At 31.4% G+C, this 23,071-nt stretch overlaps 4 protein-coding genes across 5 annotated transcripts; 2 read left to right on the top strand and 2 right to left on the bottom strand.

Moving 5' to 3' along the window:
* Positions 1-1,755: 1,755 nt before the first annotated feature.
* Positions 1,756-11,454, bottom strand: LOC122508154 (RNA exonuclease 1 homolog). 2 transcript variants are annotated; one of them, XM_043621286.1, is made up of 9 exons: positions 11,071-11,454; positions 7,044-8,842; positions 4,588-4,951; positions 4,354-4,499; positions 3,707-4,168; positions 3,314-3,611; positions 3,015-3,183; positions 2,667-2,926; positions 1,756-2,257 (listed from the first exon to the last, which is right to left on the bottom strand). In XM_043621286.1, the coding sequence occupies exons 1-9, from the start codon at positions 11,168-11,170 to the stop codon at positions 2,172-2,174; spliced, it is 3,684 nt and encodes a 1,227-aa protein (XP_043477221.1). In that variant the 5' UTR covers positions 11,171-11,454; the 3' UTR covers positions 1,756-2,171. The 2 variants fall into 2 exon arrangements, with proteins under 2 accessions (XP_043477221.1, XP_043477222.1); XM_043621287.1 differs by having other exon boundaries at positions 7,044-8,824.
* Positions 11,455-11,765: 311 nt separating this feature from the next.
* LOC122508208 (26S proteasome regulatory subunit 10B) lies at positions 11,766-13,881 on the top strand. The gene is made up of 7 exons (XM_043621415.1): positions 11,766-11,922; positions 12,131-12,210; positions 12,352-12,391; positions 12,475-12,611; positions 12,691-13,063; positions 13,141-13,404; positions 13,485-13,881. Exons 1-7 carry the CDS (start codon positions 11,826-11,828, stop codon positions 13,673-13,675), a joined length of 1,182 nt encoding a protein of 393 aa, XP_043477350.1. The 5' UTR covers positions 11,766-11,825; the 3' UTR covers positions 13,676-13,881.
* Positions 13,827-15,207, bottom strand: LOC122508209 (tRNA (guanine-N(7)-)-methyltransferase non-catalytic subunit wdr4). Its single transcript, XM_043621416.1, has 2 exons — positions 14,729-15,207; positions 13,827-14,650 (listed from the first exon to the last, which is right to left on the bottom strand). Exons 1-2 carry the CDS (start codon positions 15,126-15,128, stop codon positions 13,872-13,874), a joined length of 1,179 nt encoding a protein of 392 aa, XP_043477351.1. The 5' UTR covers positions 15,129-15,207; the 3' UTR covers positions 13,827-13,871.
* A 313-nt stretch (positions 15,208-15,520) lies between these two features.
* Positions 15,521-22,567, top strand: LOC122508190 (mediator of RNA polymerase II transcription subunit 1). Its single transcript, XM_043621368.1, has 7 exons — positions 15,521-15,935; positions 16,030-16,163; positions 16,241-16,367; positions 16,476-16,695; positions 16,773-16,998; positions 17,097-17,328; positions 17,409-22,567. Exons 1-7 carry the CDS (start codon positions 15,762-15,764, stop codon positions 21,528-21,530), a joined length of 5,235 nt encoding a protein of 1,744 aa, XP_043477303.1. The 5' UTR covers positions 15,521-15,761; the 3' UTR covers positions 21,531-22,567.
* The last annotated feature ends 504 nt before the right edge of the window (positions 22,568-23,071 follow it).

The raw sequence follows: 23,071 nt of genomic DNA, 5'->3' as shown, positions 1-23,071 counted from the left end.
GAAATAGTCCTCAGGCTTAATTTTAGAAGCTTTAGGAAATAAAGAATAACTATATTTCAGTGAATTTTTCACTGATTAATAAGTAAATTATATATTTTTTAAATCTATTTATCTAACAGAAAAATTAATTTTCTTATTTTGTAAATATAAGAAAAATGAATTTTACAAACATAATAGAAAAATGAAAAATGTGAAAATAGAGCGCACAAAAGTATGAAATTCTTGTATATCATATTGAAAAAAGGATGATACAGTAACAAGTAATAATTAACTAATTAAAATATTTTTTAAGTTTAAGTTAAACAAAAATTTTTTCGAAATAATTAAAAAGGAATTATGCGAAAAATTTGAGATTCTAAGTTCAAAACATTCTGAACGTTCAAAAAAGGAATTTTTTCGTTAAATAATAAGACCAAATATTTTAGAAATGAATAATGTAAATTTAACACTGATTTGAAATTAATATTATTATATTTTTTAAAAAGACGTTTGACTCTAATTTTAAATTTAAATTCAAATATTTAAACTATAACAAAATTTGAATTTAAAGAAAAAATCATTTACTTGAACGTTCAAAACTTTAGGAACGTAGATTCTTGTAGTAAAATACAGTAGAGGTAATGAAAAAATTGTTTTTGCTGTAAAAAATGTAAAAATTGTTTTAAAAAAATCTTCCTCAATATGTGTTCAATTTTTTATTAAATTAAAAAAATTATTTCCAATGAAATTGCGAGAAAATTAGTGACAAAATATTCTTATTGAAGAAAGGTGTGTATTTTACAAGAAAAACGAACATTTAAAAATAATAATTTAATTATCAGTGAAATTTTTTAATAAATATTAAGAAAAGTCACGTATTGTTTTAACAGTATTATCCGTTTTATTCTCCAAATGTGCACATTAGCGCCGTATCTTTATAATAAGAAAGTAGATAGTCGATGAAAGCAATGTTTAGAATATTTTCTGAAAACAATAGTAGAAAAAAAGCAATTGTTTCGTCTCATGTAAATATTATAAATAAACTAGGAAGAAACCTAATACATTTCCTTATAGAAGGCTAATATTTAGTCTTTGAAAAGTTTATCAGTTTGTTCGAAAGCTCCAGTATTTATATAAAAAAAATGTGTACGGCGAAATACAATGGAGCAATTGCACTGAAAAAATCTTGTTACTGATTTTTTTGAATATAAAATTTACATCACAGAGTTCGCCTCAACTTTATTATTTTTATATGTACAAACTAATATTCTGAGCATTTATATACATCTAGAAAATTTGCACTATTGCTCAGTAACGTTTTTTTCAGTGTAACAATTCTAGAAAATTTTAAGCTAAATTATTGGCCTAAGATTGAAAATGTATCTTTGTCTCCTTTATTTATATAATGTATATTTTTGTATATTTGTATATTGCCTCCCTCCTTATATTCACTAATTCCCAAAGAGACCAGCCAAGAAAATTTGTTCTCAAACAATAATTGTTACTTTGTACTCCGTAATTTAAAAAAAAACAGGGGACAATAATAATGTACAGTAAATGGATAAAAAAGTAAATTGTACGAATAATTAAAAAGAGAACAGAATCTCGAATGTGAAACTATTTTACAAACAATAAACAGCATTACCTTTCTGTAAATTTGTATAAACTTGTAAAAAATGAACATCTGATAAAATAAAAAAATAAAAAAAAGTATTCTTCAAAAAATCGTCTTGGCATAATTTAATTGCACACAATGTACGTAAAAAAGAAGGCTTCTTTAAATTATTTGTCAATTTTAATGTATCCTAAAGTAGTACATATATATAAATAATTAACGCAGTACAAAAATATTAATTGAAATATTATAGGACAAGAATAACGATGTCACTTTGAAAACGGTCGGTCAAAATAGCTGTCAAAATTTTTTTTTTGGTTTTTGCACGTGTAAATCGAAAACAATTAACGAGTTTTCTCGAAAAATACAGATATTACAAATTATTTAAAGAAAGTACGAATTTCAATTGCTTATATTACATATTTATACATGAAAGCTATAATACATTTGGCAGTAGAATAGTGTAATACTATTTAACTGAGATTAAGAAAAATTCACTAAATCATTCCGGTTTTTAACAATGACCCTCACTGTTTTATTTTCTTTTTGGTGCACCCAACAAGATGTAAATTATAAATTAAATTAATTTTGCCTCTTCTTTAACTTTCCATAAAACTAATTCCATGCAAGCCATTGCGTCTTCGTTACTGTCGTGTCCACCAACTGAAAAATTAAAAATTCACAATTTTTTACTATTTTTTGTCCGTAAATTATCTTTTGGAAAAAGAATAATAACTTCAGGATTGACAAAAAAAATTAATTTTCTTTTGCCCAGACTTTTCCCTGATTTCCAGACTTTTTTCTGACTGATTTTGACTTTTTCTCTCACCCTCAAGAATATTCTAATTCATTCTAACAATTATTAAATACTCAAAAAAATGTTGTATTACATTTATTTGCTCATTTTTTTTAATAGTAAAATTAGTGGAAATTTTTATTATTTATGAAAATAATTAAATGTTTGCGGCGAATTTTATGAAAATAGTAGATATATTGAAAATCATTGAATTGAGGAAAATTTTTGAAAATAATTGAATTTCGAAGAAGAATTTAAGTTAAAAAGATTGCTTACCATCATTCTGTATTATTTTTCGTAAATATTCCGAACAAAGATTCTTAAGTGCCCTCTTTTGTGGATAGCCATTTCGATGAGGAAACATAACACTAGTGTCCACTACCGTGTCGTGTATAAGTTTCAACGCTTTGAAATCGCTTTCTAAACTATGACCTATTAAAATAGTTTTATCGGAAAACAATGTGAGAAGTGTTGCTTGAACGTCGAGTAGTGTCGTTGAAACATCTCTCATATTTTCTTCAGTTATCCCTGAGAATCTGATGTAATAATTTATATTTATTAAAATTAATTTCAACAAGAATACTGCGGAAATGAAGGAAAGAAATTATTTTCAAAATAAAATACCTTGTATTATAATCAAGAATAGGATGTTCAGGCTTGACCAGCGTTTCGTAAACAACCTGACAATCTTCATTAATGACTGTTACTCTAGTTAATTCTAAACCTTCTGTTGTGTAACACATTTCACAATCAAGAGCATAAACCCCTTGTTCTTCCGGTGGAAGATCGCTCTCTGAAATTAACAAGTATTTTACAATTTTATAACTTTACAAAAATCTCTTTCTCTTCACAATGTTTATAATAAATATTTTAGAAGAAAAAGTCTATTTAAATATTTTTGCATAAAAATCTAAATCAGTTACCTTTTGGTAATGTAGTGACGTAGCCTCGAAGATTTTCTACGTCTACATATTCCCAGACATGTGATTTTGCATCGCAGCAACCACTCGCAGAACTATCTTGTTGACAACAACTGTATTTTCCTTCACCCCGAAAAGTAAATTTACGACCGTAATGATAAATGCAATTTTCTTGTTTAACTGGAAATCCAAATCGATCGATAATGTAGGGCTGATTGCAACGGCTACAAAATCTCTCGTTAGGCACTTTAGATATAATTGAATGATTCCTAGTATTAATTACATAAACTTTTGCTCGACCCTGTAAAAAAATATTCAATTAATAAGAATATAGTAAATTATTATTATTAATAATAAAACTAGATAAATTATAAAGGAATTTATAATAATAATTACCCTTGGTCCATCCGGATGAGGTCTTGGAAATCCATTATCTTTTAATTGCTGATCAGTTAAAATCCACTTTGAGAGCATATAATAAAGATTCGCCCCATGCAAATCTGCCACGGATTTTTTACTTTTAATTACGCTCCACGAACCCCTTGATTTTCCAGCTAGAACTGCTTCGTGAGAAACTATTCCACTTGCAGATGACATTGAGGAAGTGTCCGTTCCCTGATCTACTTCCTTTCTCAATCTATGCGCAGCAAGCATACAAGAATTCTTATAGACAGGCAAAGCCTTACACCGTTCATGACAGGCGAATTCTTCCCGAGTCGCCCGATTCACTGCATCGTCGCCGTTTGTGTAAATTTGAACACAAATATCTTGCATCATATTCACATAATGTTGACGAACGTTAGGTGGAAACTTTTGCGTTGACACTTGAATTGGTTCTGGGCGAATTAACTGCGGTATCTGTAAGCATCGAAATCAATTTTTTAAAATTAAACTATAAATTAATCAAAAATTAAACTGTAAATTAAAAAAATTTAACTATAAATTAATCAAAAATTAATTTAAACTGTGAATTAAACGAAAAGTAAAAAAATATTAATTTAAAATATAAATGAAATGATGGTTTATTATTTGAAAATGCATACCACGACGGGAACATGAGCAACTCTTGAGCCAGTTTTTGCTGTCTGGGCCGCTGTCTTCGTTACAGCGTTCGACGCTATTTCTAAAACTTTCTTCTTCTCTAGAGCCAGAGACATGGCGTATGGTACATGAGCGATTCTTATTCGACCTAAAGGATAAATTTCCATTCAAGTACGATAAAGATAATAAACATTTTTAAAGTTTTAAAATATAAAGCTGAATGAAGAAAAATTTACCGTTTCCATTGAGCTGCGATTCATTCTTATATGAAGAAGAGGGTTCGATTGATGTTTCACTGATATATTTACTACTCGTGGGTTTTATCTGTTCAGGAACATATTCATCATTTTTATCCAAAGTACTTGTTGCTGCCGCTGCCGCTGCTTTTAGTAATCTCCATCGATCGTACAATTTTTGGTGTGGATTCACAACTTTTTTAGGCTCTTTTCGCTCAGGCAATTGGCTCGACATCGAAGTTGCCGAAGGATAAGCAATTCTCTTTTTAACCACAACATCCTCGACGTCTTCAACTTCCTTGATATGTCGCTTGTGAGATTGTTTCTTGGTAACATCTTTTGAATGATCAGCTACTTCGTATTCCTGAATAGATTAAAAATAAAATTTAATTTCAATATTTCAATCAATTCAACGTTCCAATATAATTTAAATAAAGTTCCTCGAAAGATCTTCCATATTTTTGAAATTTTTTATAAAATTCGTCGACAGAATTTAATTACTTTTAATTGAATTCAACAAAACAATTTTAATAAAATTCTTCTCAAAATTTCAATTATTTTTACAAACTTTGATAAAATTCCTTGAAACAATTCAAGAAATAGATTCATTTATTTAAAAGAAAAAGAAAATTCTTCGAAGGAATTGAATTATTTTCAACACAATTTCAAACAAACTTCTTGATAGGATTTGAATATTTTTATATTTAAATATTAATTTTCCACTCTTCATACAATTTTAACTAAAATAAATAAAACAAATAAATAAATAATAAACAAATAAATTATTTTCAAAACTTTTATAAAATTCTTCCAAACAATTCAATTATTTTCAAAGATTTGAAGAATTTATAATTATTTTTTTATTACAATAATAAAATTTTTATTATAATTTGAAAGAATCTAATCATTATCAAAATTTTTGATAAAATTCTACAAAAAATTCAATTACTTTTAATACAATTTTAATTTAATAATTCTTCGACAGAATTTAATTGTTGGACAAGTTTTAATAAAATTCTTTGAAAAAATTCGCTTATTTTCAAAAATTTTAATAATATTCTTTACGAGAATCCAGTTATTTTTAGAAATAATAACACTTTTCGCAGAAATTTAATTATTTTCAATACAATTTCAATTAAATGGAATTCAATTATTCTTAAAAATTTTGATAAAATTTCTTGAATGAATTTAATAATTTCAATGTTTTTGATAAAATTCTGTACAAGAATTCAATTAATTTTAGTATAATTTAAAACATTCTTCGAAACAATATACAATTTTTTTCAATACAATACAATTTAAAAAAATTTTAATAAAATTCTTGGCAACAATGAAAATTATTTCCACAAACTTTAATAATATTTTTTTAAGCAATTCAATTATTTTCAAAAATTTTAATAAATTTTCTAGAAAGAATTTAATTATTTGCACAAAAAATAAAATTTTAAGTTTTAATAAACTTCTGAACCAAAAATTTAATTATTTCAGATTTGAATTTTTTCAACGAATTTAAGGATTTAGTTAAAACTAAATTTCTCGAAACAATTTTAATAAAATTCTTCTTTAGAATTCAATTATTTTTGCAAATTTTCAATCATTTTTTTGTTAAGAATTTAATTATTTGAATAAATAATAATATTCTTCACATGAATTCAATTATATTCATAAATAATAAAATTCGTTGTAAAAATTCAATTATTTTCAATAGAATTTTAAAAAATTCTTGGAAACAATGAAAATTATTTACACAAATTTTAATAAATTTCTTTGAACTAATTCAATTATTTTCATAAATTTTCCTCAATTCGATGATTTTTAATTAATTTATTTTAATAGAATTTTCCAAAAGAATTCAATTATTTAAAAAATATTTTGTTAAAATTCTATACGAACATTTAATTATTTTCATAAATAATAAAAATTTCACAGGAATTTAATAATTTACCAATTTTTTAGAAATTTCTTAGCATGAATTCAATTATTTTCATAAATAATCAAACTCATCGCAGAATTTCAAGTATTTTTAATAAAATTTTAATCAAATTTCTCGAAAAATGTAATTAATCTTAAAAATTTTGAAAATTTGAATACTTCATCATACTTTTAACTAAAAATTCAGTAGAATTTTTTTTGTAAAGTTTAATTGGATTTTTTTTTTTAATTATTTTACGTTTAATTTTCTATATATGTTTAATTAAAAAATTTCCGAATAATCGATGAAAGTTCGTAAAATTGAATGTAAACAAATCGATTTGAAAAATTTTGTTTAATTTTTATTTTTTAATCTTCAAAGCAGTAAATAAGAATTTATATGAATTATTATTTAAAAAGAAAAATGAGGAAACAAAAGAGCAAACAAAAACAACTAAGAGTCTAGGGAAATACAACGATTATTAAAATAGATTTAATCATTTAATTTAAAAAGAAATTATTGAATTAATAATGAATTTGAATACCTGAAAGATTTTAAAGCACTCTTCCTCAACATCGTGATCAGAATCAGAAATTTCCATTGCTTCTTCATTCTCGAAACTATTATGCATTCCTTCGATTTCAGATCCAAAATCTCTGTCATCATCATCATCGGATTTATCTCTCTTGGATTTTAATTTCTTACTAGAACTACTGTGCTTATGATTCGAACTATTAGATTTATGACTCGAGTGATGTTTCTCATCACTTTTATGTGATTTATGTTTATCTTTTCTAGAACTCGAGGAACTTGACTTGGATTTAGTTTTATGTTTATCGGACTTGTGCTTGTCTTGTTTACTATCTCTTGATCCCTCTTTCTCCTTGTCGGATTTATAATCCTTCTTGCTCTTACTTTTTAGATCCTTGGATTCTTTACTTTCCTTATTATCCTTGCTATCCTTATTATCCTTATTTTTACCATCTTTTGAACTCTTACTCCTCTCGCTACTTCTATCCTTTTCTCTTTCCCTATGTGCGTCCTTTTCCTTACTCCTATCCTTGCTTCCACCAGACGACGATGAGCGTTCCTTACTTTTTGAACTACTATGCTTATCTTTAGTCACTCCACTTTTGGAAATTTTATCCCTACTTTTGCCCTCGTCCCTTTTCTTCTCATCGTGTTTCGATACATGAGATTTTTCAGACCTGCTTTTCTCTCTCTTTGTATCAGTTGATTGAGGCTTGGAACTACTACTCGATGAAGAATGTTCTTTTCGACTTGATTTTGAACTACTTTTATGACTCGTTGCTACTGTAGTCTCCTCCTTTTTGTCGAATAGTTCAATATCTGTATTTTCTTTCTCTTCTAAATTTTCTACTTTCGATTCCAAATCTTCCACTTGATTGATTAATGCGATTAAATTGTCATCCTCGGATTCGTCATCGGAAAATTTGGGATCTAAACTCTCGTAGTCGTGGGATTCTTCTTCATTAGTTGGATCGATGTCTGTCTTCTCTTCCAAAAGGAGATTGTCGATTGTTTCGAATTTTCTTGCAAACTCTAAAACAGTATCTTCTTCTATGCTCTCCTCTAATTGTTGCACTGTTTTCAGAGGGTGCTTTATTCTTCTGGGAACGTACTCTTCTCTTCTCTTCTTCACCTTTGGAAAGTACTGTTCCTTTGACTTTCTCGGACAATATTCACTAGAATTGCTATCATCGTAGGAATTTGCTGGCGAAGAGTCGGATTTTGTTGTTGGAACGTAACTCGGAATTGAAGCAGTGTCTACAGCGCCTATCGATGTTGGCTTATAAAGTTCGTTACTAGAATAATTATTGTCAGATCCGTGAATAAAGGAGAGTAGACTTTTGCTTCTGTCTGGAGAGATTTTCCTCTTGACTGACACTTTACTCTCCCTTGTCGGTATATACGAAGCAATTGGGATGTGACGCTTTTTTAATTCTGCAATTGGAGTTGGATTGTATACACATTTGGAAATTGATGATGGGACACCGGTATGCTTTCCTAATTCTTCGTTAGTTAGTGGTGGTTCAGGAACTGTGGAAGATGAGGCCAAAGATGCACTCGCGAGTGTTGGTTTTAATTCTTCGACGACTTTTGTTACAATATTTTCAGAAATTTTATCAGTATCGGAAACCTCTTGAGTGGCAAGAATTTTCTTCACTGTTTCTGTCACTAATTTTTGTAACGCGTCTGAGTCAGGAGTTGCGACCAAATTTGTCCCTACATTCTCGTTAATTTTAGCCTGAACTGTTTCCGTCGTTTCCGGCGTTGATAAACCCAAAATGTTAGTCGTATCATCTGCAGAGGAGGGGTTTGCTTTATAAAAATTAAAAAATTTGTTTTAAAATACATGTCAAATAATACAGTGCTAAGAATAAAAAATATAACAATTATTTTAATAAACACTTGAAACAAAAGGAACAATAAATTAAAAATTTCGTAAATATATACAATAAAAATTTAGTTTCTTTATTTTTTTAGTTTTTTCTTTACTTAATAAAAAATACTTAATAAAAGTTGAAACAAAACTTTAAATAAAGAAAAAATTGTCAGGGTTGCCACAAAAATTTAATTTTGTATAGAAAACATAAAGAAATCTACTTTCTTCATGTTTTATAATAATTAAAGTTCACCGAATGATAAAATCATTATTTTATATTATAAAAATATTGTTACTCTTACTCCTTCAAAATTATTTTCATAATTTCAATTCAATTATTATTTTCTACAATTTTATAACTAAAATTCTTCATTAAATCAACTATGTTCAATAGTTTTTAAAAAAGTTCTTTGAGAATTTTCAATTCGATATGTTTACATTCAATTTTACGAACTTTCATCGATTATTCGGAAATTTTTTAATTAAATATATATTAGAAAATAAAAACGTAAACTAATTTTCAAAAAAAAAATTCGATTAATTCAAATAATTAAATTCTTAACAGAAATTTGTTTAAATTTTTGAAAATAATTGAATTTTTTGAAAGAATTTTATTAAAATTTCTGAAAATAATTGAATTTCTCTAAATAATTGAAGTTTTAAATTCTTTATGAAATACTTTCGAGAAATTTTATTAAATTGGACTAGAAATAAGTGAATTCCTATGTAAACAATTTTATTACTGTTATATAATTATTTTATTATTGTATTGCAAATAATTTAACTCCTCCGAAGAATTTATTTTTTTTTAAATAATTGAATTTTTCCAAGGAAATTCAAAAAAATTTGCAAAAATAATTGAATTCTAGAGAAGAATTTTATTAAAATTGTTTCGAGGAATTTACTTTTAACTAAATTCTTAAATTCGTTGAAAGAATTCAATAATTTGTAATCTGAAATAATTAATTTTTTGCCCAAAAGTTGATTAAAACTTAGAATTGTATTTTTTGTGCAAATAATTAAATTCTTCCCAGAAAATTTATTAAAATTTTTGAAAATAATTTAATTGCTTAAAAAAATGTTATTAAAGTTTGTGGAAATAATTTTCATTGTTGTCAAGAGATTTATTAAAATTTATTTAAAACTGTATTGAAAATAATTGAATTTCTAGGAAGAATTTTATTATTTATGAAAATAATTGAATTCCTAAAAAGAATTTTATTATTTATGAAAAATTGAATTTGTGTGAAAAAATCTTATATAAAAATAATTGAAATTTTTACAAGAATTTTATTAAAATTTTTGATAGGTTGAATTTTGGAAAAGAATTTTATTATTTATAAGAATAATTGAAATTTTGACAAGAATTTTATTTAAATTTTTGAAAATAATTGAATTTCGGAGAAGAATTTCATTATTTATATAGATATTTGAAAATAATTGAATTTCCTCAATCATTTGTAATTAAATTAATTAAATTTTATGAAATTTCAAATTAAAACCTTTTGAAGTTCATCTGTTTATGAAAATTGTAAACGCAACTGTTTTAAACTAATTTTGAAATATTTCATTAAAATTATTATAATTAAATAATGTATAAGTAATAATTTTATGATAGTTCTTTAAGAATTAAGTTATTTAAAAAGAAATTATTGTTAAAAATAAAAAAAATTTATGGTTTTGTATTCTAATTCAGAATTTTCTTATGAATTCTAAAAATTTACTTTTTTACAGTACTCGCAATAAAAATCCCTGATTTTTTCTGATTTCCCTAACCAATTTTACTTTCTCTGACGTTTCCCTGACGTTTCTGTATTCCTTGACCTGTAGCAACCCTGAATTTTAATAAACACTTGAAACAAAAGGATCAATAAATAAAATTTGTAAATTTATCAAAACTACAGTTTCTTTATTATTTTAGTTCTTTCTTTACTCAATAGTTAAAACTAAACTTGAAATAAAGAAAAATTTATTAAAAATAGTAAAATATATACGAATATTTGTAGCAAAAATACATAAAGCGAAATTAACAATAATAAAGTTCGAAAGTAAATCTAATAAAATAAATATGAGTGTTTAGAACATAAAATAAAAAGTAAAAATGACTACAAATTTAGGTTACCGAGTTCTTATAAGGCGATGATAAAATATTTTTAAAATTTACCTTTTCGAGCATGTTTAAAGTGGCAGTAGGGTCTATCACATGAACCACTTTCGTAAAAAGGACAATTGATTGTTTTGAAATAACCGGTAGAAGGAAGCATTACTATTTCATCGCAATTTTCTTTATAAATTTCATATTAGATGAAATAAATTTGCAAAATTAACTGTTAGTGAGAAATACTGAATTATTTAGTTTGCTTGAAACAACGTCAATAAATTATGCTTATTTTTTTAATAATTATATTCTTATTAATAGAAATTTAATAAATAAATTCTATTTTTAAATATCAACTTCACTAAACTAACGCACTTTTGGATAAAAAGACAAGGTTTTTTTGAGGTTACAGATACTTTGCGACTGTGCCCATCGCCATTTTGATTTATCATATTGAAATCAGGGTTCATTCACTCAAAATTTACACACACAAAGGGGAACCTTCAAATTGCATCAAATCTTCCAAATACACGACACTTTACGTGTTTTGGACACTTTTATTTTTTTTTTGGTTGCTGCCTACCTGCAGGTTGTCATGGTAACATATAAGAGTAAGAGAGTCAGACAATGCAAAATATGTTTTCTCTCCTTTACTCTAGTTGCTCCACCAAAGGTGTGAGTGCGCCATAAGCTTTCGGTGCAAATTGCCTGTGGCAGTGAATTGTGACCGCACCCTTATTTTTGAAGACTTTTCTGACTGCAAAGTGGTGTTTCTATAAAGTTACTTTTTCCTAGATCGTTATACAGCAAAATAAGTAAAAATGGCGACCGCAGTGGATTCTGTTAGAGAAAAAGCTCTTCAAGATTATAGAAAAAAGTTATTGGAGCACAAGGAGGTGGAATCTCGCCTCAAAGAGAGTAAGCTTTTTTATATTCTTCAATTTTCCATATAAATTTCATAACTTTTTTGTAAAAAGTAGTTAACTTAACCTATACTGTCACTTCGGTCTGTCTTGAGAAAAACATTAACAATGAAAATCATACACATAATCGTTAATAACTTACTTAAAGGAAGAAAACTATTTTTTTAATAGAAAACAATTAACCATTTGATGTTTATTTACAGTGCGAGAGCATCTCAAGGATCTTACAAAGCAATATGACAAATCAGAAAATGATCTAAAAGCTTTACAAAGTGTTGGTCAGGTTTGTATATATTTTATTCTTGATATTTAAATTTTATGATCAGTGAATTTTAAATTGATTTTTCTTAATAAAGAAAAGAAATCTCAAGTTAGAGATAATTTTTGAATAATTTGAGAAATAATTTAAGAATTCAATTTTTAGATTGTGGGGGAAGTTTTAAAACAACTCACGGAAGAAAAGTGTAAGTTTTAATATACATAGATTTATTTTTTAGAAATTTTAGTCAGAAAGAAGTAGAAATTTACTTGTCATATTTTTCTTTAGTTATTGTAAAAGCTACAAATGGACCACGTTACGTTGTTGGATGTAGACGTCAGTTGGATAAAAATAAACTTAAATCTGGAACTCGAGTTGCTCTCGACATGACGACACTGACTATAATGCGTTACTTACCCCGTGAAGTAAGTTTTACTAATTAGAAGATAATTAATTAATTAAATTTTTAAAGATTAGACTATTTTGAATTAATTTAACTTCTAGGTTGATCCACTCGTTTATAACATGTCTCACGAAGATCCGGGAGACGTGACATATTCCGCGATTGGTGGTTTGAGTGAACAAATTCGCGAATTGAGAGAGGTAATCGAGTTACCACTTTTAAATCCAGAACTTTTCCAAAGAGTGGGAATTACACCGCCAAAGGGTTGTTTACTTTACGGACCACCAGGAACGGGTAAAACATTACTGGCCAGAGCTGTGGCAAGTCAGTTAGATGCAAATTTCTTAAAAGTCGTTTCAAGTGCGATTGTTGACAAATACATCGGTGAATCCGCCCGATTAATTAGAGAAATGTTCAACTATGCTCGTGATCATCAACCGTGCATTATATTTATGGATGAAATTGATGCGATCGGTAAATGAAATTTCTTTTCTTGATTTAATTAATGAAAACTTTTTTTAAAAAATTGATAAATTGACTTTTTTCTTAAGGTGGACGTAGATTTTCCGAAGGTACAAGTGCAGATCGTGAAATACAACGAACGCTGATGGAACTCTTGAATCAAATGGACGGCTTCGATTCTCTGGGTCAAGTGAAAATGATCATGGCGACAAATCGACCTGACACTTTAGATCCCGCTCTCCTACGACCTGGAAGACTCGATCGAAAAATAGAAATCCCACTGCCCAATGAACAAGCTAGACTGGAAATTTTGAAAATTCATGCTTGTCCTATCGCTAAACATGGAGATATCGGTGAGAATTTTCTAAAAATCCTTTTAGTCTTGAAGTTAAAAATCTTTTTTAATTGAAATATTTTGTAAATTATTTTTTAGATTATGAAGCTGTGGTAAAGTTGTCGGACGGTTTCAATGGCGCGGATCTAAGAAACGTTTGTACAGAAGCAGGTTTATTTGCGATTCGTCTTGAACGAGAATATGTGGTGCAGGAAGATTTTATGAAAGCAGTGAGAAAAGTTTCCGATAATAAAAAACTCGAATCGAAATTGGACTATAAGCCAGTGTGAAATCATTAAAATTTTCATTGTTTCATTATACAAAAAAAAATCAGAAAAATATATATAAATTAAAAAAAAATTAATTTCTCCTGTAATTGCGATAAATTAACTTTACAATAATTTTATAAATACAATTGTAAGTAAATAATAACAAAAAGGCTTATACAATTATACACGTTTAATTTATAAACTTTATAAACAGTCTTTATGGAAAATTCTCTAACGATTGTTTTTCATTTAAACGACATTTTTTTTTCTCCTGATATTCTTGTACATTGTCAAATTTTCTTTTATACAAAATAGGAAATAGAGTTTTATCACAAGAATCACTTCTTAGTTTTTCCCACACCTTGTTTAATTTGCAAATTTTTCCCATCATTTCCTCATCCTTGGAAAAAGCGTTATCCTTCAATTTGTAAACATCAAGTTTCACGTTCGTTAAAATCCAAAGTCGATTTTTATACAAAAGACATTCTAAAGGCTCTTCTTTAATGCTAATTTCTTGTATATAATTCATTGTTAGATTCGTGTCTTTCGTTCCTTTTACACTGTAAATAAACACTGTTGTGCAACAGAAAAAACTAATAGAAATTATTGATGTTGAATTGTCAATATTGTCTATTTGCATTTGCTTCACTGGAAAATGGGCTATGGATTCTTCAACATTCATTTCTTCTAAAAGTTTCTCAAATTTCTTGACATCCGCATCTTGTAAATTATGTTCAAATGGAAAACGGTAAACTTCTTTTCCACTTTTGTAATTCCAGAATATGAACTGACCATCGCCACCACAAGAAATTAAAATTTCACGCTGATGTGGTAATTCCACTACGTTATTCACGTACTTTTTATGTCCCAAGCAATAGGCAGAAATATTATAACAATTCGGATATTTTGAGACTCGTATTTTTTCATCTCTATCTGCTGTAATGATGTACTTTTCGTCCGAAGTTACCAAAATGTCCAAAAGCATAGAGAGATGTCCTAAAAAAATATACATTTCATATTACACAATTTTAGAAAAAAAATTAATATAACATTATTATTATTATTAAGATTTACCTAAAAGAAGTTTTCCATTTTCCATGGGTTTAGAGGTGGAAAATAAATATGCATCGCCGGATTTGTCAGCAACAACGATATCATTACTTTTTGTAAAACAAACTTTACTTGCAGCACGAACTAAACATCTGTTGGAGACAATTTCAAGTTCTCTTCTTTTATACAGACAAAGTTGTTTTCGATTTGTACAGACAGCCAAATATTCACCGTCTTTTGAAAAATTAACACTCATCAATGTATGAAATGCTTCAATTTCTTCGTTATTATGAGTATTATTTTCTTGGAGATTATTTAATCTAGGAAGAGTAATGATATTTTCTTCATTTTTTTCAATATTGTAGACAACAATATTTTCACCACTACAAAGCACGATATCATTATTACAAACCGAAAAACTCATATTGTTTATCAAAATTAAAAAAAAATGTTTGTTTCAAGCACGTGGCGTTAAGCATGTCAAACTGTCAACAATGACAGACATTGTTGCCAAACTTGCCAATTGGTTACAAGTTTCAAAAAAGGTTAGAAAAATTAATTAGATGGCGCTCTCATTTTTTTCTTTTTGAAAATAAAATTCTCTACTCTCTCAGCAATTTTGCATGCTTTATTTTTTAAAATCAACTCAAGTATCTCTTTAAAGTATATTATTTATTTAAAATAAAATATTAAATTAAATCGTGAAAGTGTAAGGAAAAATATATGGAGAATGTTATGTTTGAAATTACCGCCTAAACAGGTGTGGAGTGCGACGTTGCCAAATTGAGATGTCGCTGTTGAGCTGTCAACGCTGTCAACAACGGTCAAAAAGCAAAATGGACGTAAACTGTTCACTGAACTCGTTACTTGAATGTCATTAAATTGTTATTTCTTGTCCTCCCTGCTGGCTTTGCATGATGATTTTACAATTATTTGATGGTTAAAGTTCTTCCAAGCCGATCAAGTATACTAATTGTTAAAGAATTTTCATTTGAATATTCAAGTTCATTAGTGTGTCATAATGTAAGGTCGCGTATTAAAAAGTGAATTCACAATTATGAGTACATCTATAAAAGGCTACATGGATACAACAAATGGAGGAAACACTACTAAAAGTAGTGTGGACAAGGGAAAAGAATGGCAAATGGAATTGTTAATGGAAAAATTGCGTTCTAAGGCAACTTGTTGTTCACTTGTTGAAACTGCAAAAAGTTTACGAAGTACTATCTTGGTAAGTTATTAAGTGTTTTTAATCTTTTTTTTAACGTAACCTATTTTAATCTTTTATTTTTATAAAGTGTATTTAATATATAATTGATTTTTAGGAAAAACGATTTGTAATAGACAGTGTTGAAAAATTACAACTTCAAAAATGTCTCGACAGTTTACAACATTCCATAAAAGTGACTTCCTTCCAATCAATGGTAGAACGTTTGGAAAGTCTCACAAGACAATTAGGGTAATGCAAGAAAATTTCATTTCATTTCTTTTCATGGAATTTATATTTTATTATAAAACTGTAAATATTTTTTTCAGTTTAAAGTTCATGATGTCTGATGAATTATTTATATCCTCGGATATGTTTTTTCTGGAAGTCATACTTGAACCTTCGGGTGCTGTAAAAAATGTAAAAATTCATCATGAGGGAAAAAATGAGCAGCAGGTAGGAAAGAAAATAAGTTACTTTACACGAACGTAGTTTGGATAGTTTTTTTATTAGGATTTTTTTTATCGCAACATTTCTTTTTAAATAGAAAATAATTTCTTTTAGAATTGTGAAGAGCTCGTTGCTTGTTTATCGAAAGGTGATTTTGTCGATTTTACAACACAATTAGAGGGACTTGTTTCAATTTATCAATTAAACGCTGATAAAAAAGTAAAGTGTAAAGCATTTAGTGCTTTACAATCCCTTGAAGCAGACTTGGGTGTTCTCGCGCAATTGCAAACTTTTATAAAAGAACCATTTAATCTTGTACACAAAAGTCCAGTTGGTGAGTTGTAACATTTATCATGCTTGTTTGGTTTTTTAAATAATTGATTATAATGTAATATTTTATTTGATAAATAGGAATTTTAGAGAGAAGAAAAGGTGGACATGCCATGAAATTAACATATTTTGTGTCGCCGTATGATTTAATTGACCAAGAAAATCAAAGTTCCGAATTATTAAGCATAGAAACAGTAATAACAAAAAAAATTGGTTACTCGGTTACCGTTTGCCTGGAAGGTTCCACAGCCCATAAATTACCTACATCAAGTATCATTACAGTTAGTAGAAGTTCCAGTGGAAAAAGGTAAGTTTATAATCAGTTATTATTTATATCTGATATTTCGAAATGACAACAATAATAAAAAATGTTTATATTACATTCTTGTTAAAAAATTATTTCAGCACACCATCATACGCTATTTTAACGAGTACGAATTCTGCGATACTGCCAGCGTGTTTTGTTTTGAAACTAGATAAAAAAATGCCAATGTGCTTGGAGTTGTTACATAAAATTCAGAAAGTAACAGAGCTTGAATGTGGAGACATTTCTGTTTGTCATCCCCTTTTGAGCATGATTGTTCAACATACGAGTAATGGTCAGTTGGACTGTCAGAATAATCGCGGCTTATACGTGGTAAATATACAACTTTTTTAATTTCAACGAATCTAGACTGAATTTAGAATTCAATAAATGTGATTTATTTTTTATTGTAGTCGCTGCCAGACCAGCACCATTGTTACTTTATGACGGAGAACAAAGACATGGAGGGAGTACTGGTTGGCAGTATTCCATTTACGCATCCTGCTCACGTGCCACAAATTCTCGTCTATTTACGTCAACAGGCTCTATTCAATACTCTTATTTCGAGTTGCGTGAGATCTATAGCACGTCAAGATCCCGAGCACACGACCATCTTCGAAGTGAGCGCTCTTTCTTGGCAATCTATATCAGTGAGTTTGGAGCATCCTTTCGAAGAGACAATGGCAACTGCTCTATTAGATTTGACAGATATTTCCGCTCTGAAATGCAAACTGTATGGAGTGAGTCTTGGAAATACCGAACAAACCTCTGAAGTGACAGGAAAAGTTTTACAACGATGCCTCAGCATTCCACTGACAATGAGAACTCTGATTAAAATTTGGGAAGGTCGGAGTTCGTTAGGTAACAATTTAACAGGCGGTGGTAATGGGAACTTTAATATGAATCTCGGTGCTCCAGGTCGAGATCAAAATGGCCACAACGGTCCCGGGATACCGGATTTTGGAAGTGATGATGTGCAAATCAAGCAAGAGCCAGGAGCAATGAATGGATCAGGAACAATTGGAAGACAACAACAAAATCAACAGCAACAGCAGCAACAACAACAACAACAACAGCAGCAGTCTTTTTTAGATGCCGGAACGGAGAGTAGTATCGGATTTCCGTCCTTTTCCGGCCAGTCCGATACAACCACTACAGCAATGCTAAATCCATTACAACTGGGTGCTCTTCTTGGTCAAGCGAAAATGTCAAGTTCGTCAAATCCCTCAAGTGAACGATCAAAAAAGTCCCGTAAGAGAAAAACTGCCGATGGGTCGTGGAGAAGTCCGAAAAGGAAAGCTGAAGATACTGGTGAAATATTACTGGAAAGTTCGAGCTCCGATTCTACTCCACTCGGCACACCGACAAGCAGTCGAGACTACGCGAATGAAGCGCGAACTCCAACTCCAACGTCCACCATCAACCTATCGGGTGGATTAGAAATTTCCAATATCGAATCATCGGATATTATAGGAACTGACAAGAGTTCAGATTATGACGCGGAGACCGAGAACGATGTGATGGAAATTCAGGAGGTGCAAAATGTCGAAGATGTTTTAAAAAAGGAGAGAAAATCAAAGAAACGTGAAGAGAAGAAGAGTCCAACGAGCTCGTTTGAAGAGAGCAAAAATTTGGTACCACCATCCGTGAGCATAACTCCAATCACAAGCAGCGGAATCGGTCAATCTAATTACAGCTCCGTGCTCACTGGAATGGGACTCGAGAGACGTCCAGGAATTGAAATCATTCCTATTACTTCAACACCGCAAGCAAATCTTCCGAGTTCCATTACAATCACGCCAATTACCGGGCCAACAACGAAAGCTTCAATTGAGGACAGGCGAGAACGTAAGAGTTCAAAAAACCGGTCAGGTACCGACGATGGGAAAAGTAAGCTGGAAAAAAAGAAGAAGAGGAAACGGGAAGAAAGTCCAATGGGACCACCGGACAAATTCCCCCCAAAGCAACAACAACAGCAGCAGCAACCGCAACAGCAGCAACAACAACAGGATCCTCTTTCAAAACCCGTGTCTGTTAGTATAAAACCAACAGAATCACCACCAGGAAGTCTAAATTCATCTAGACCCTCATCTCCAGCTACAACACTGAGAAAATTTAGTCCCTCTCCCACACACACGAGCCCCCTAGCCCTCGTCGGTAAGTCCAGTCCCACTTTGAAGCAGCCCTCCAACAAACCAGTCCAGAGCCCCAAACACTCGCCCGTCTACAGCAGTCCCAAGCACGTGTCAGTCATGCCAGCGAGTGTCAGTCCGAAGCACGGGACGTCGTCTCCAAAGCACGCGAGTTCGGGAAGCGCCGGCAAACCCAGCATGTCGGCCTTGAAGTCCGCCGCCAGTTCACCGTCCAGCGGGAAAAGCGACATTGGCACTCCCTCCAAGTGCAAGTCTTCGTCATCCTCCTCGTCATCCAGCAAAGAGTCCTCACGCGACAAAGACCGCAAAGCCTCTTTGACATTCTCTTCCGGTCATCAAAGTCCGAAATCGAAATCCTCGTGTGGCAAGCCAAAACAATTGGAGTCCCTCTCGAGTGGCGAGTCTAGTCAACAAGCGCAGAGCAGCAGTTCCGGATGCGGCAGCACAACACCGCCTTCCGAACTAAGCAAATCCGCCACCGCTCAACAGCAAGCGAGAAACCGAAAAGGATCCTTGAGCGCCGTAATCGACAAACTAAAAAACGCCCAGCACTGCACCGACGACGCCTCCAACGGCAATTCAAAAATCTCCGTCACCTCCAGTGGATCCTCCGGGCAGAAGGAGCGCGGACTCACTTCCTCGAATAAAATGAGCGTCGAGGGCAAATGCGCCAGCAAAAACAATCCATCGGTAGACTCGAAAAATCCCGCAGAATACATGGTTAAGCACAGTTCCGACGGCATGAAGATTACAATCAACAAAACTCGAACGAAAGACTCGAAAACATCAACATCGTCGTCGTCGTCATCATCGTCGTCCTCGGGCAGTGGTTCGCCCAAGACACACACAGGCTTGAAACCAGGCGTCACATCTGGTCCAGCTTCCAAGAAACCAACGCAAACTTCACCCAAAGTCCACATCTCATCTCCATTAACCTGCGGATCCGGTACAAACAAGATGCTACCAAGTCAGAAGTTCCCCGGAATGATGAAATCCAGTTCGACTTCTAATCTATCATCCAGCAGCTCGCTGACAAAGAGCACGTCCATCAAGTCTTCCTCGTCGTCTTCCAATACCGGCTCGCCCAAGACATCCAGCTCAGGTGCCACGGACCTCAGCAGATCGCGAGACAAATCCCGATTTCCAAAATCCACCGAAAAGAGTATATTCAGCTCGAAGAGTGGCGACATCCGCAAGGCAAATCCCACGTCCCTTCGGGAGGAGTGCGACTCCGAGCGGGCCTTCAAATTACTCGCCCACGCGTCAATGTCAAGTCTTCAGAATCTTCCTGGAATTCCGCCTCAATTGCTCGGCGTGGAGGGTCTCATGAAACAGCTCGACACGAACTTTCAAATTCCAAAACTGTCGGCCCGACACAACTCAGAGGACAGACGAACTTCGGCGGCCGCTGAGAAACTAACCACTCAAATACCCGATTCAAACTCGAAGACCGGAATCGATAGCAAAGCTTCTGATCAGATGGCCAGGTCATCGCAATTAGGTTCAAATCCTCTATCAATGGCCAGTGCTAAGTCCGAGGAGTCTTTGAATGCGCCGGTCAATTTCGGCAGTGGCTCAAGTTCTTCAAGTCTCATTCTCTCGCAGTCGCAGGGCGACAGTGACGTCCCGACGAATCTCTCGATGCAGTCCGAGGACACCGGTCAGGCCAAGTCCGATCTGATGAATCGCTCCTTTCTGAACAGCTCCAGTGTTGACAGCACGAAAGACGACTCCGGCGTCGTGATGGTCGTTCTTCCGAAACTCGGCGACTCACATCCTCTCGGGAAGCAGGCCTACAGTGGAGTGATGAACGTTTGCGACGGCGTCAACGTCGGCAGCACTTCCGAAAGTCTCAATCTAAGCACGAAACCACTGGACGCCGCCATGAATAAGTATACGAAATTCGATGACAAAGAAGCACAGCAGCCATTTCAACTCTCGAGTGTGATGCACAACGACTCGTCGTCGACGACAACAGCGGCAGGAACAGGTGGATCGAACTCCCAGGAGGCGACGGAAATGCTGCTCGACTTCTCGGCGCCGAAGGACGGCCACAAGGGCTCGGCGCCCTTCGTCAGGAACACGCCGCCGCCGCCACCACCTCCTCTATCGCCGCCTCCTCCTCCACCACCTCCACCTCCTCCGCCGCCACCATCGCTGCAGCAAGGACAAATGTTGCCTATGTCCTCGTCCGTGCCGGGCCTGGCAGCCTCAGCTGTGTCGTCGACCACCAACTTCCCACCGAGTCCGTCGGTGAGCCTCCACATCGTCAAGAGCCCCGCTCCTTCGCCTCGCGTCATTCCACCCTCGCCGCATTCAGCATCGCCTTGCATCACTGACGACGAATTGATGGACGAAGCGGTCGTGGGGATGGGCAAATGAAGCCTACTCAAATTTAGCCACTCAATTTCTTCCGTTCACGTTTCATCAAAACTCGACGCTTTTAATTTTATTCATCTTCTTCTTCTTCAACAACAACAACACACCTAGGTACAATCAAAAAATTCATTTTCTAAAAGCTGATTAAGGAGAGACACCACCTTTATTTTGACCTCTTTGAGGACTAAGCACAACTGTTTCGTGAACGGCGTTCGCGAACGCAAAAAATGAATTAAAAAAGGACAGAAATATATTTGTGTCCTTTCTATCTCATGCGTCTCGTTCGCGAACGACTTTCGCGAATCTATTGTTCGTTGGCCTTTAAAATTAAGGAAAATGGTGACGCCATACATAACCTCAAACCTAAAATATTCTAAAAATTGTTTCTACATCAAATAAAAATATAACAAAAATTAATTTGATTAAACTTTGAATGATTTAGTTATAAAATGTTAAGAAAACATTTATATTGATTTAAAATATTTTTACAAATAATGTTTTTTTAACAATTACATTTTTTTCAGAAAGATAGCAATTTTTACCCAAATTTGCTAACAATAGCTCATTTTACTCGTTTAATGTTGTTGAAAATTAGTTATTAAAAAATAGTTTAAAAAATAAAATTTAAATTGTTTATATTTTTTAAACACCAATATTTTCAACAATATTAAAAAAAATTACGATTATAGATGATTCAACGAGTAAAATGAGCTATTGTTAGTTAAATTTGGATAAAAATTGTAATTTTTCTCTGAAGCTGAAAGAAAGAATACAAAATGTTAAAAAATCATTATTTTTTTGTGGAAATATTTTAATTTTTAACCCAAAATAAATATTTTGCAACTAAATCTTTCTGGGTGTGATAAAATTAATTGATTAATTTTCATTATAGTTTTTGTTGTTGTGAAAATAATTTCGAGAATATTTTGGTTTTTTTATGGTGTCACTATCCTCCTTAAATTGTATAATATTTACTATTTACTTTAAAACTATTTTACAAGTTTCTATAAAATTCTAAACAAAACTGTAAATATCTATACACTGTAAAAAAATTTTTCTGTAGATTTACAGTTTTTTATTGAATTTTATAGAAACTTGTAAAATTAATACTTTTAATGTGTCAATTTTACAATTTTCTGTAAATTTACTAAGTAGGCAATAAAAATACAAAAATATTACTTACTTTCAAAGTAGTAAATTGTAAAATTGACACGTTGAAAATATTAATTTTACAAAAGGGATTTTAAATTCGCTACTTTTAAAGATGTTATTTTACAAGTTTCTATAAAATTCCGTAAAAAACTGTGAATCTACAGAAAAATTTTTTTACAGCGTATTTTAAAAGAGAGAGTGACATTAAATTTTAAATTCCTTTTGAAAAAAGCGTAAGAAATTTAATTTTCTACATTTTGAACAATTTGAATAAAAATTATAATTTTATAATAAATGATTTAAGTAAAATTACCTAAAATTTAACAAATATTTCTTATTGACAAAATTGTACTTAATTTTTGTTCAAATGCAACTTTCAATCGTTTTAAATG

Source organism: Leptopilina heterotoma, unplaced genomic scaffold, assembly GCF_015476425.1.
Source record: "Leptopilina heterotoma isolate Lh14 unplaced genomic scaffold, ASM1547642v1 Lhet_53, whole genome shotgun sequence".
Classification (NCBI taxonomy): domain Eukaryota; kingdom Metazoa; phylum Arthropoda; class Insecta; order Hymenoptera; family Figitidae; genus Leptopilina; species Leptopilina heterotoma.
This window is presented reverse-complemented; position numbering and strand designations above follow the sequence as displayed.